This window comes from Nomascus leucogenys, chromosome 10, assembly GCF_006542625.1.
Source record: "Nomascus leucogenys isolate Asia chromosome 10, Asia_NLE_v1, whole genome shotgun sequence".
NCBI lineage: Eukaryota > Metazoa > Chordata > Mammalia > Primates > Hylobatidae > Nomascus > Nomascus leucogenys.
Window position 1 is genome coordinate 72,200,804 of NC_044390.1, and position 14,715 is coordinate 72,215,518.

Sequence of the window (14,715 nt, forward strand, 5' to 3'; positions counted from 1 at the left end):
ATAGATAGAATATTCATCAGAAACATTGCTTTGTCAATATGAAGGATTTTGTCAAGAGGAGGAACATTTTTGCCTTGTTTAATTAGTGAATGGCCACAATGTGGCCTGGGATCAAATCCTCTTAGCTTCTATTCTCTGTACCCACCATCAAGGGACTGCACAGTCCCTGGTGAGCTCCAGCTGTCTCGTTATCCCAGTTACTCGAAGAAAAACACCTCTGAAAGATGCTGCACCAGTAGGATCCTGGTCCAGTTTCCTTGCGATAGAGGCTTTCTGGGACTCCAGCCCTTTCAACTTGCTCTAAACCTCTGTGGAGAAATTCTGACTATTGGGTGATTACACTTGTCCTTGCAAGTAGCCTGATAACCCTCATTCTAGATCTATCTTACTGGGTAATTTATGGGGGGGTGAGGGTAGGAGAAAAAAGATTTGGGGGAGAGCATAATTAATATCAGGTATCAGATATTCTGGTAATATTATTATTAATATCAGGTATATTATTCAGATAATATTCTGGATCAGGCTGCGTAGGAAATTCAGTGTTAGCATTCTCACCCAGAGCTTCTCAATTCTGATGTCATATTGGAGGAAAATTAGCTAAGAAACTGTAAGGACAAATTTTTAAAAGATGCAGACAATTCTAAGGGTTGCTTTTTTAGGTATACGGAAGATATGCAAACAACTTCTGGTTAGCAACAAAGAGAAATAAATAGATATATCTGCTTGACCATGGAAACAACAGCAAAAAAGATGAAGAATAAAGATGTGTTGGCCGGGTGCAGTGGCTCACACCTATAATCCCAGCACTTTGGGAGGCCCAGGCAAGTGGATCAGCTAAGGCCAGGAGTTCGAGACCAGCCTAACCAACATGGAGAAACCCCATCTCTACTAAAAATACAAAATTAGCCAGGTGTGGTGGCGCATGCCTGTAATCCCAGCTACTCGGGAGGCTGAGGCAGGAGAATCGCTTGAACCTGGGAGGCAGAGGTTGCGGTGAGCCGAGATCACACCATTGCACTCCAGCCTGGGCAACAAGAGCAAAACTCCATCTCAGAAAAAAAAAAAAAAAAAAAAAAAAAAAAAAAAAAAAAAAAAAAAAAAGATGTGTCATAGATAGGTATGATAAGGTAACCACATCCAGAACAAAGGATGTGCGTGGATTTCACTGTCAAAGCCAAAATCAAAATCTCTAGTGAGGGAATCCCTAGTGAGTCAATAAGGTCGTGGTTTTACCTGGCAACATCCATTGAGCTTGCTCCAGATTTAAAGAAGTCTGTTGAGTCTTCAATAATGGGGACATTGCTTAAAATTCCAGCCCAGATGACCTACACAAAAAGGAAACTCTTATGAGGGAAGTGCCATGTAGAACAATGTGGCAGAGACTGGGCTAGCTCTTCACCAAACCAATTCCCTCTTCATCTTGTACACTCAGCTGTACACACAGCTGGACCACATTTCTCAGCACCTCTCCAAGTTAGAGGCAGCCAATGAACAGGAGTGGAAGTGACCTGCACCACCCCAGTCCTAGCCCTCCTCCACACCATTCTACATGCTCCTTTGCCCTTCTGGCTGTCTGGAATGGAGACGCCCCCAGGGAGACCTTGAAAATAACAGAAACTGGGTTCCTGAATGACTTCACCCCTAACCCCTGTGCCAGCCTGGAACTGCCTTGGATGACTTATGTGAAAAATCAATTTGTATATACTGTGTTTGGGCATATGAATTTGGAGGTTGATTTCCTCTTGCAGCTAATACAAAAAAAGAGGAAATAAAGTTCTGATCCCACTACTTTGAGGACTGATGGTACCAGTTATGAACATGCTTCAGTTTTCCGAGGTAACAGTAAGATTTAAGTCATCATGTGTTCACCTTGATGGCCTCTGCCACTTTCACCTCTTCAGCTGTCAGTTCTACCACTGACGTCTCACCCACTGAAAAGTACTGAGAGGCAGGGATCATTTTTCCATCTTCAAACTGCAGATTTCTCACCATCAGCTACAAAATAGCAACAAAACAAGCATAAAAATTGAGGATTGAGACAATACAAAAGTGAGGCTGGTGGGAGGAGTCCTATAGATTATATGCATATAAGGGCAAGTTTATTTGGAAAAATACAAAAATATGGATTAAAAGCATTCACCATTATTTGTAAAGGGCTGAAATGGCACTTGAATAATGGCAGCAGAAAGGAAAAAGTGAGTTTTAGGGATAGGTACATCTCAAAATGGAAAATAAGTCCTGGAAAATTTGACACTTGGATGTAGGTATTTGAATTAGACTCTATTATGAAAATAACAGACACCACTAGTGCTGCTGCAACTCTGCAGCTGCTGCCTCTGAGCACTTGCCCTGCACCACGCTCAAGAATGCACGCATAGGTGCTTGCTTCGGCAGCACATATACTAAAAAAAAGAATGCATGCATGTGCTGAAGGATCTTACCTAATTTCATAAAAGCCAATGTAGGTGGATGCCATTATTATTCTCATTTTACTGATGCAGAAAGGGAGGCTCAATGAGGTTCAGTAATTTGCTCAGTGCCACACAGATAGTAAGTAATAGAGCTAGGAGTAGAACCCTGAACTAGTGGGACTCTTAAGCCTACAGTCTGAACTGATTTATCCTGCAGCAACTGGAAAATATCTGTAAGCTACAAATTCCCTTTGCACGCTTAACTGGGAAGCTTCGCAAGGGCACACTGAGGCCCAGGGCCAACCCTCCTAAGCACAGGCAGTGTAGGTGGTGCCTGTCTGGTGGATCAGTGGCAAGGGGCATCTGAGGAGGGCCACATCCGTTTCACTTGATCCTCCCAGAATCTGGTATTGGGAAGGCAGACAGACGAGATTCTCCTCTCTGTTATAAAGATGGCAAAACAGACTCAAAGGGAAGAATCATCCTGCCCAAGACCAGAGAGTGGGAAGCAGGGATTCACATCCTTATCTCCCCACTGAATTCCAGCCTCTTTCCACTTTACACAAGGCAGCCTATGCAGATCTGTGGGGCCCATCTTGAGACACCTCATCTCCATCAGGGCACTCAGAGCTAGCTCCTCCCCAGCCAGCAATGGAGTGAAAGCTATTCCCTTAATAGCTTGGGTTATAGAAGAAAATCAAAAGGTTATTTCATAGGCAGCCATATTGAACACTCACTGCTTTTCCATCATTACCAAAAAGAACAAGTCCATTTTTGGTAACGAGACCAGGCTTCTTGGCACCTTTAATTTCCAGTGGTTCTCCAGGAGGCACAGAGCTATTCAGTAATGTCGAGCCATAGAAAGTGACCATCTAGTAAAGAGATCAAACACAGATTGTAAGATCAGGAGAAAAGCTGTTCATAGCGGTATGTATAAGCATCATTCTCTGCAAAAACGCTGAAGTTCATATTATCATCTGTAATAAAATTGAGACACCACAAAGGGAGAAACTGTCTCAAACATCCATAGAAATGACACAAGGCAAGAAATAGTCTGTGAATATGTCACTGGAGAGTCCAAAATACCCCACATCCAGGTGACATGAGTATGCACTTATCACATATTCCCATTGATACAAAGGTGAATGAGATCAAAAACTCTCAGCCTTTATAGCCTGAAGGTTGGGTTTGGGTGGGTGGGGAGGTGTTGGGGGTGGGCATCAGTGATGGGCAATGCACAGTGGTCACGAGACTATTACAGTGCAGGGTGACAAGTGATGAGAAGCACAGGGTGCTTTGTGAGTCCGTTCATGGAAAAAGGACTGGATCCAGACAGTAGCCAAGAGACTGACGCTGACCGAGTTATTATTGCAATTCTAGGATGATCAGTTATCGTTTACGGAGCACTATTATGATTATGTTATAATGGTTTGTTGAATACTTACTCTAGGCCCAGGGCTAAGTACTTAAATGAGTTAACATGTATTAATTCTTTTTTTTTTTTTTTTTTTTTTTTTGAGACAGACTCGCTCTGTCACCCAGGCTGGAGTGCAGTGGTGTGATCTCACTGCAACCTCTGCCTCCTGGGTTCAAGTGATTCTCCTGCCTCAGCCTCCCAAGTAGCTGAGATTGCAGGTGCATACCACCACACTCTATTTTTAGTAGAGACAGGGTTTTGCCACGTTGGCCAGGCTGATCTCGAACCCCTGACCTCGGGTGATCCTCCCACCTCGGCCTCTCAAAGTGCTGGGATTACAGGTGTGATCCACCATGGCCAGCCAACTCATTTAATCTTCACAATTATCCATAACCTCAGGGAGGCAGAATTATGAGTCCCACTTTCCAATGAGGAAACCAAGGCACCCAATGGTTAAGAAACCTGCCCGAGGTTACACAGTAAATTTTCACAGAAGCATTCTGGCTTCAGATCGTGCACTCTTAACCATTAAATTAAACTCCCTCCCTTGGTCGCCCATCAAGCCCATGGATTTTTATTGGCACTTAGTATGTACCTGGACTCCTGCTTAACTGCTGAGATTATCAAGACAATCACATGAAGCCCTTGCCCCTAAAGAGTTCACAGTCTAGTGTTGGGGGGAATAAAGAGACCCTCACAATATATGATGTGCAATGCCAGAGGTAGGCAGAGTGTTGCTGGAACCCAGAGAAGGGCCATCAGACCCTGCCAGGCTGGGCATGTGAGAGCAGGAAACCTCCCGGAAGAGGTGAAACCTGAGAGCCTGGGCTGAGTCAATTACCCATGGATAGAAGACCCTTCAGGCCCTGCCCGCCTCTCCCACCTCAGCTCTCCCCATGCCTGTCCTCACAGTCCAGACCCTGGCTTCACTGAACTCCTTTTGCAAGTCCTTGACCAGGTGCTGGAGTCTTATCTCTGGGGCTTCACCTACTTATCTTGCTCTCAACCTGGTTAACTCTTCTCGAGCAAAGCAGTGAGCTTTTCTAGGAAGCCTTTCCTAATATGCCTGAGTCTCAGCCTCCATGATAGCCTTTATCTTACTGCACTGAGAGTGTTTATTCACTTCTCTGCACTCCCCATAAAACTGCAGGCTCCTTAGATCAGGCGCTGGATTTAGTGTCTGCTGCACAATAAATGCTCAATACATGCTGAGTAAAGGGGAGAGTGAATCACAGACCTGCCTCATGACCAAGGAAGAACCATGGGAAGCCCAGATTTATCTGTAATATCTCTTACAAAGGTAATAATCGGGGAGGGGAGTCGGGGGAGTGGTCCCTAAAACATACCTGTCCATTTATCTCTGTCCAAGCTCCAGGGACTTTATCATGACCTCGAATCCAGTTATGTAAAACTTCGGCAGACTGGTCCCAAGAAATCTAGGAAGGCACAAAACACAGGCTGAGCCTCCTATGGCTGTGAACCTCAAAGGCAATAAAAACGCTTCTTGTCATCAGAGGCAGAAACGAGTATGTTATTGGGAAGTAAAGGAATTTTTGCTTCTTAGTTTTATTTAGAGTAAGCATTTTGTCAGGTGGCTGATTTAGTAAAAAAGAGACTTTATCAAAGGAAAATAAAAAGCAGAGGGACAGTATGCTTTGTAAAGATGAAGTAGAGCGGGCTGTTGAGGGGAGGAGGCCAGTAGCTGTTGGAGAGTTTTATGTTGGGTTTTTGTTAGGTTGAACTTTTTTTTGAAGTTCCCACCTCTGTTAAGTCTCTGCCTCTTTTTTTTTTTTTTTTTTTTTGTCTAGTTTGTGTCTGTCTTAGCTCTCTGCTTTGTCTGCACCTAGATTTTGTCTCAGGTTTATGGGACCCTCCATATTATTAGTTGGTGTGTATGTGTAGGTTGGTGTTAGATATGAATATTACCTGATGCCTGTGTTGTTTACTATCGTCACCGCAGGAAGGTTGTATAGTGGCCAAATCTATACCTACTGCATCTGTGTATTTTTTGGAATTTCTTTCTCTGCCCCAAGCTGTACTTATGGCTCCAGGTTTTTGTTTTTTGTTTTTTGAGACAGGGGTCTCACTGTGTTGGCCAGTCTGGTCTCGTACGCCTGGCCTCAAGTGATCCTCCTGCCTCAGCCTCCCAAAGTGCTGGGATTACAGGCATGAGCCACTGTGCCCAGTGCACCTAGCATGCCAGATGTTTTGAGGAATATCCCCTTTGCCCTTTTCATTAGCATGCAGCTAGCGATATTTTGACATTTTAACTGCAGAGCCAAGGATTGTTGGGCAGACTGCAGAGGCATTTCTGGGCATTTTTTATTTGCTTGTTTGTTTGTTTGCATAGTATCTCCTTTCTATGCACATTTGACTAAGTGCCCACCCACTCCAGCATTAGAGATACTAGTAATATGTAAATTTTGAGTGGTCTCCCAGACAGGAGTCTTCCCAGACTTACTTTCTTTAGGGGACTCCCCTCTCCTGCGTATGTCTGGCTACCTGTCTACTCTAACAGGTAGGGCTAGGGCAGGCTGGCTTACCTTTTGGCAAGATCATAGTACGTGGGGAACTACTGAAGGATAGAGGGCCATGAACTCTGAGATGTGTTATTGAGTTGATATAAATACCTCAGCATTTTCCTTTTTCTGGATACCTTCGTATGTTGCCCCTTCTTCTGGCTGGGGTATACGAGGAGCTTTTCCGTCAGCTATGAGTTGGACAGCTTCTACCTAAGGCCAAAGACATCACCTGTGTTACAGCCCAGTGATCAACAATGGCATGGTCTATTTGACTAAAGTTTCTGCATAACAGAATTCCTACCTATAAACCTGTTCAGAGAGTCAGGAGTATGATGATAACTACCATTTCTTCAGGTCCATCCTGACAAGCAGTGTGGTAGCTACTTTATGTAAAATAACCCTTGAAAACATAACACGAATCCTGCAAGGTGTATATTGTTATTCCTGTTTTACACCTGAGGAAACTGACAGAAAAAAGAGCTAAGCAAGGCCGGGCGCGGTGGCTCACGCCTGTAATCCCAGCATTTTGGGAGGCCGAAGCAGGTGGATCACGAGGTCAGGAGATTGAGGCCACGGTGAAACCCCGTCTCTACTGAAAATACAAAAAATTAGCCAGGCGTGGTGCTGGGTGCCTGTAGTCCCAGCTACTCGGGAGGCTGAGGCAGGAGAATGGCGTGAACCCAGGAGGCAGAGCTTGCAGTGAGCCGAGATCGCGCCACTACACTCCAGCCTGGGCGACAGAGCGAGACTCTGTCTCAAAAAAAAAAAAAAAAAGAAAAAGAACTAAGCAATTGGCTCAAGATCACAGAGAGAGCTTGTAAGTATCAGAAACAGGATTTGTATCCAGGTCTATCTATTGCCAGTCAAAGTCTGGACTCCCAAAAATGACTCCCTTGTTTAAACAAACTGCCACCTCTCTTGGTGATTCGCTGGAAATGATAGGAATATAATGATAAAATAAGTCTTTGTGAGTTATTTTACTCATCATGATGATTCTAAAAAATGATACCTTATTGTATTTAATGAATTCAACTTGCTTTCTAGTTTAGGAGACCTGGAATAAAAAAAGTTAAAATCTATCCATGAGCTTGATTGCCTTTGGGAGGTGTCCTGCATTTTCTTCTCTGTCATATTTATGTTTGCCTTGAGTTGAGAGCCTCCCATTTTTCACTGCGAGGCCCACGTGAGTTCAAGTTCTCAGATTTCTCTCTAAGGACTCACAGCTGCTGACCAACCCACCCAAGAGCACATGGAGGGAACCACAGGGGAACAGAGCCAAGTTTACAGCTCATTCCACCCGCCTCCATCTAGGCTATAACTAGGTCTAGAATCCGGGCTTCAGCAAATGTCACTGAACACACATAATGCTATGTTGATTGTAATGATCATTTTATGAGCACCTACCGTGGGCCAGCTGCTTTACACAAATAATGTCACTTAATTTCCACAACCGCCCTACAAGTCAGGTGGTATTATGCATGCTGTGTAGATGAAGAAACCAAAGCTACAGAGGCTAAGTGACTTCCCTGTGGTCATACAACAAAGAAGAGGTAGAATGGAAACTTGAGCTTAGGTCTTTCTGACATCAAAGCCCCACTCTCGTAATCATTAAATGATACAAGCAAAGCATTGCTCTCCTCTCTCCTAAATCAATGGCTACTACTGTATATAATCTTGCTAATTCTCTCACACTGGCTCTGAAAAAAAATTAAATGACATCAAAATTATCAGCTGGAGCTTTCACTGTTTGTGTAGGCTAATATTGCAATATTTTTATTTGATGGTATATATGTTTTGGGATTTTTTTTTTTTACCCCAGAGTACCTCTAGATAAATACAGCAACACCAAATTTCACCCTGTTACAGAGGCTAATTTAAAGTACTTTTAAATTTCCACAACAAATTACGTAGCAAAATTTCTTAAGATTCTATATACTTCTTTACAATGAATCATTATAGGCAGAGTTGAAGATTCAAGTATGTGGCAAAAGGATGGAGCAGTTTAAATGCTACTGCATCCATTGGATCACTGCTCTCAGAAAAACAAGTCAACTAAGAAAGTGAAAAGTTCAGAGTTCCATCCTAAATATACCATCCCATTAGTTTAAAAAAAATCGAATTTTGTTTTTAAACTTTATATTTTTGGTGAAAATTCATATGGATAATTTCTTAATAAAAGAAAAAATATTTTCAAAACTTTAAAGGTTTACTAAATTCTGGGTGGCAAAATATACTAACCATGGCCTTGATTCCTTCAGGAAAAAGAAACCGATTATAAAGTGCATCCACTGTATCATTGGGTTCAACATCACATGATCTCTGAAGAAGGATGGGTCCTGTATCCAAGCCATCATCAGCCCAGAAAACAGAAAACCCAGCTTTCTTATCTCCCATAATTAGAGTCCTGTGAAAAGAAGAATTTCAATTTAAAATGTTGGTTAACTGTATCATAAAGTGATGAATTAGGGATATTAAAGTATAAGATAGTTATAATGGAAAAGTAGACAATGAATGAAGCTACCATGAGAAATTAACAGTAGAACTGGGAGATGTCAGGGCTCATAAAAAGCAGTGCCTAATAGTACTGCTATTTTATATAATACACCCTCATATCTTGTCTGTCTTGTTAATGTATAGTAATGACTTGCAGTGAATTCAAAAAGGCATTGGAGTCTGTCGTTACTACCACTCATTGACTCCCAGGGATCAGCTTTCTACTTCAAGATCAAGTAATTTGCCCACCTGGGTCCGATTCCTACATCGTATTTGACCCTGTATTAGGCAGAATAAGAACAAAAGATAGGATACTCTGTGAAGGACAGAATATGAAGCTAATGTGAAGGACAGAGCTGGTTATTAATTCAAGCTAATAGAGAGGGATTATGATGGTAGGTCAGCCATGTAATAATGTAAATATTTTTTCTTTTGAGCTATAAATCAAGACCTAAATCAACCCATCAATCACTAACTCTTCAGAAATACTAAGAAATTGACTGGCATTGTTATCAAGATCCTTGAAAATATTCATATGCTTTGATCCAATGATTCTGCATGTGGAAACAGTGTAAAGTGAGAAAAAGTACAAGTCTAAGTGCAAATATATCTACTAAATAATAGTGTGTTATTTATAAGAGCCAAAAAGAAATCAATCCATGTAACCAAAGTTTAAATACAATTAATATTTTTCATCACATTTAAACCAAGTGTAGGCTTCCAGCTTATTCCAACGACTTGACACAGGAATATTAGGAAGGTGTGCAGGTAAAGGAGAGAAGGCAGAAAGGGTAGGAAGGCCCACCTCAACCCACAGTGTTGTGTCCCTATGGTATTAGGTACCTACAATGTACCAGCCACTGTTCCTGACACTGGAAAATAGCAATACAAATGTTGTGCAAAGTCCCTTTCCTTAAGAAGCTTAGAGTTGAATGGGGAAGATGGACAATGAAGATGATCGTTTCATCATTTCAAGTAATTACTTGATGGTTATTTCAAGTAATTCAGCATTTCCTGAAATGTACTTGAGATGCTCTATGCAAAAAAAAAGTTCTGTGGTCAAATAAGTTTGGGAACATTGTATATTCAGACTCCCTCTAGGGGATTATGATACTGACATTAAAGCCTGTATTAATAGCTCAAATGAATCCTGCAATTAAAAATCCAGCATAAACCAAACTTACTGACCATAAAACCTTTGTTTGCTGAATACCTAGTAACAGTCAATGGAGCTAGTACTCCATAGGCTATTCTTGGTAAATGCTGTCCTGGTTCACGCTGTATGTCTAGATCTCAGGGGAGTTCATGCAACAGTAGTAACCAATCGGGACCTCACAATTGTTCAAGCATGCCTAGTTTCTTGTCTTGATCACCTAGGTAAAAAACAGAAAGAATATAGGCAATTGAAATACACTCACCCTCTCTGTAATTAGAAAAGTCTCACTGGGTGTTCTGGCACACTCCTGAAATCTCACCTACTTGGGAGGCTGAGGCAGGAGGATCATTTGAGGCCAGGAGTTTGAACCCAGACTGGGCAACATAGCAAGACCCCATCTCAAAAAAAAAAGTAAAAAGAAAAAATCTCACCAATTGATAGCAGAGGCTCCTCTGTGCCTGGGCAGGATGGATGGGTGATAAATGATAGAGCCATGCTTTGGACTATCAATTATATCCATGGGAATGAACTGAGTGCAGAAAGGGAGCACATTTAGCTCTGCACCCACGGATCTGTAGGCTTCTGCCACCTCTTTGATGGTCTTGCCCTTGACCCTCCATTTAGGAGGCTTGAACACAGGGGTCCCATCTTTCTCTGCAGCCAAAGCTGAGCATAAAAAAGAAGATTGTTTTTTAGAAGTTAGCCGTAATTTTACATCACTATGAATTCACATATTGTAATTTTACAGTTTCATGACATATTTACAAATAAAACATGGTGAAGAACAATTTAGATTGTGACTAGAATTTCACCTGTTGTAATTGGATCACACTAAGGTGATACATATCTATATACTTAAGGCATAATAAATTAGAACTAGAAAGTTTTTGGCTAGATGATATTTTAAGATTTTAATGAAAGCTTTTTCTTTTTTAGATCAAAAATGGTACCTTTATTACTGATACAACATTTGAAGAACATAGCTTTAGATTTGGAGGCATGTGCCAATACTTCACCCACCAATTTAACATACTCACCTCTGGCACAGTTGGAAAGCCATGAATCTCTTCCCTCCCTATACAGAACAAATTGTAGACCAGAACACATTCTCCCTGCCAAACAGGCAGATCCCAAAAGATGAATAAGTGCTGAGCTGAGCTTTTCTACTTCCTTCTCCCAAATTCACCAAACAAATTAACAAAGGTGAGAGGCCAAGGAGAATACATGCTCGGCTCCTGCTAAGGGCTTGGCCTCCCTAAACAGACCAGAATCTCCTTCCTGAGAAGAGCGCTGTCCCCTCCCAAACAAATGGCTCCATCCTAATGCCATATGAAAATGGAATGGCCCACCAAAGTGCAAACAGCACAAGCCTATTTTTTTCATAATGAAATGTCATTTTTACTGTGTGCCTTATATCTTAAGTATTTATATATATATTTAAGTATACAGTTTTATATATAAGTAGTATATATATATATATATATAGTTTTTTTTTTTTTTTGAGACGGAGTCTCGCTCTTTCGCCCAGGCCGGACTGTAGTGGCACTATCTCAGCTCACTGCAAGCTCCGCCTCCCGGGTTCACGTGATTCTCCTGCCTCAGCCTCCGGAGTAGTATATATTTAAAAAATCAGTCAGGCACAGTGGCTCACACCTGTAATCCCAGCACTTTGGGAGGCCAAGGTGGGTGGATCACCTGAGAGCAGGAGTTCAAGACCAGCCTGGCCAACATGGTGAAACCATGTCTCTACTAAAAATACAAAAATTAGCCGGGTGTGGTGGTGGGTGCCTGTAAGCCCAGCTACTTGGGAGGCTGAGGCAGGAGAATTGCTTGAACCCAGGAGGTGGAAGTTGCAGTGAGCCGAGATCGTGCCACTGCACTCCAGCCTGGGCAACAGAGTTAGACTCTGTCTCAAAAAAAAAAAGAAAAAAAAGAAGTACTCTGCTGAGAGAGGCTGAGACATCCAGGTGTTGGGCTTCCGTTTCAGTTTTTGGCTGCCCCAGAGCTATTTTTGGCTGTCCTAGTTGACTATTCTAACGAGAATACTCAACCACTGTCATTAATGCTTCCTTATTATGAACCAGGCATAGTGTGAGCACTTAATCTAATTTAATCCTCATAGCAGCCACGTGAGGTAGCTACCGCTGAATTGAGGCTTAGTAAGATTAAGTAACTTGCCCAAGGTCATACAGCTAGTAAGTGGCAGAATCAGAATTCATTCCTTGATTCCAGAACATATGCTGTTACCCACATGCTGTACCCACTTCCTCATACAGTTACTCTATAAGTGAGGTTGGTAGTTTTTCTGAGTTAAGCCATGAGCCCAAATGGCCATGACCAATGGAAAGGGGGTCCTGACCCTGGGACCAGGCACCAAGGAAGAGTTCATTTCCCAGGATTCATTCTGAAAGGAAGTCTAGAAGTCACATGCTTGCAATCCTTCTGAAGTCCAGGTATACGGCAGAGACTGCTAGTTGTCCCCCTTCATCCTTTAGCAATGGATTCCCCTAGTTTAGCCGAACGCATAGCCACCCCAAATCAAATCTGTATTTCTCAGCCACTCTTGCAAATAGATGTGGCCTGTGACTAAGTTCTGGCCAATGGGATACAAGTGGGAGTAACATGTAGAACTCTGGATTATGCCCTTAATAAAAAGCTTTTCCCTGATTCCCACTCTTTTCCTTCCTGCTTGCTGGAATGCCAGTGTGATAGTAGGGGCTGAGGCAGCTACCTTGGACCATGAGATGGAAGTCCAGCATTGGTAAGGGCAAAACAACAAATAGAAGGAGCGTGTATTGTGATGAACACAGAGTTGCCACACCAGCTGATAGCCAACCCGGACCTGAGAATTCTTGACCCAGTCATCCCAAGATGCACTCACCCAGAGGGTCAGCTTTTCCATCCTTGTCTGGAACTGTGAACACCCCTACTACTCGGTGGCCCTCTTTGCGGAGGTGGCTATAGACTTCTTGTCCAAAGAGGCTCTGGCCAATTAGTGCCAACTTCAGCTTGTTTTTGAAGTAAACCTGTGAAACAATTCAATGATGAAGACATAAGCATGGATAGAAGACACTGGATGAGGGTGAGGGTTAAAAAAATAGCTATTGGGTACGATGTTCACTCTTTGGGTATCAGGTACACCAAAAGCCCAGACTTCACCACTACTCAGTGTATGTATGTAAGAAACCTATCCTTGGCCGGGCAGGTGGCTCATGCCTGTAATCCCACCACTTTGGGAGGCCAAGGCAGGTGGATCACCTGAGGTCAGGAGTTGGAAACCAGCCTAGCCAACATGGCAAAACCCTGTCTCTACTAAAAATACAAAAATTAGCCAGACGTGCTGGCACACACCTGTAATCTCAGCTACTCAGGAGGCTGAGGCAGGAGAATCTCTTGAACCCGGGAGGCAGAGGTTGCAGTGAGCCGAGATCGCACCACAGCACTCCAGCCTGAGTGACAGAGCAAGACTCTGTCTCAAAAAAAAAAAAGAAAGAAAGAAAGAGGGTAATCAGAGGGTCATGACTTCCTATGAGCTTCTCTCTTGGCAATGCCTCCACAGAACTCTCTCTACCTTACATTCTTCCATGTTAGCATGTGGCTCCACGGGATCTGAACTTAGGATGTTTATCTCCCTGCAATCTAAATGGGATTCGCTAATGTTCTGGCAAGGAATTCTCAATTAGTAAAGCCTCACTGAGAACATCTGTTTATGAAGAAATTTAATTTTCCCTTATTTCCCACTTTATTAGAGGCATATATAACATCCTGTTTTTAGGCATGAACTTAATAAGGATACCAGATCACAACTTCCCTGTAATTGAGCAGATAATAAAACAAAGTTTTAACTAATTAAAAAAAAAAAATCCTAGGGTCAGCCAAACTTTCTATCCCCAAAGAACCTAATTAAGCTTCAACAAATACTTGCAAACAGATTAACTCTGTAACAACAGCAAATTCACCTGCAGATAATGCATGGCTGACCATTTAATTTCCTCTTCTCAAGAAAATCAAAATGTCCTATATGCTATCTTCAAATCCTATAACTAATGCTGTTGCTTGAAATAGAATCTACATGTTTGCCACCTTACAAAAATTTTGGCTTTACCACTTACCATTACCAATGCCAGATATTCAAGACATCTAAAATACTACTTTTAAAACACACAAGAGCCAAGAGACTGAGATGACTCAAATGTAATGTGCTGCTCAGCTGTCGTCTGGTTATTTGGAGTTCAATTCCAGATTCAATCCTCTCTGAGAAAGACAGTATTTAAAGAAACCATGTCAGCCGGGCGCGGTGGCTCACACCTATAATCCCAGCACTTTGGGAGGCTGAGTCTGGTGAATCACCTGAGGTCGGGAGTTCGAGACCAGCCTGACCAACATGGAGAAACCCTGTCTCTACTAAAAATACAAAAATTAGCCGGATATGGCAGCAGGCATCTGTAATCCCAGCTACTCAGGAGGCTGAGGTAGGAAAATTGCTTGAACCCGGGAGGTAGAGGTTGCAGTGAGCTGAGATCGCGCCATTGCACTCCAGCCTGGGCAACAAGAGTGAAACTCCGTCCCCCGCCCCCAAAAAAAAGAAACCCTGTCAGTATCTTTGGAAACACTACATTCATTGAAACACTTTCTGAGCTTTACCCTGAAGCTGAAGCTGAAGCTATAAAGGTGAGTTTCTAACACTGAGAAGTTTTCAGATTTCATGACTATAAA

General features: G+C 42.5%; 1 protein-coding gene across 2 annotated transcripts in view; it reads right to left on the bottom strand.

The window, feature by feature from the left end:
• Window positions 1-14,715, bottom strand: part of ALDH1L2 (aldehyde dehydrogenase 1 family member L2) — a 60,278-nt gene that overhangs the window by 36,827 nt on the left and 8,736 nt on the right. The window contains exons 2-9 of one of the 2 annotated variants that reach the window (XM_003269956.3): window positions 12,881-13,025; window positions 10,431-10,665; window positions 8,589-8,754; window positions 6,459-6,560; window positions 5,175-5,264; window positions 3,149-3,283; window positions 1,870-1,995; window positions 1,234-1,325 (exon numbers count right to left, since the gene is read on the bottom strand). In XM_003269956.3, coding sequence (XP_003270004.2) covers window positions 1,234-1,325; window positions 1,870-1,995; window positions 3,149-3,283; window positions 5,175-5,264; window positions 6,459-6,560; window positions 8,589-8,754; window positions 10,431-10,665; window positions 12,881-13,025 — 1,091 coding nt within the window. Of the gene's footprint in view, window positions 1-1,233; window positions 1,326-1,869; window positions 1,996-3,148; window positions 3,284-5,174; window positions 5,265-6,458; window positions 6,561-8,588; window positions 8,755-10,430; window positions 10,666-12,880; window positions 13,026-14,715 lie in introns of those variants that run through there. The other variant, XM_030821291.1, reaches the window with a different exon arrangement.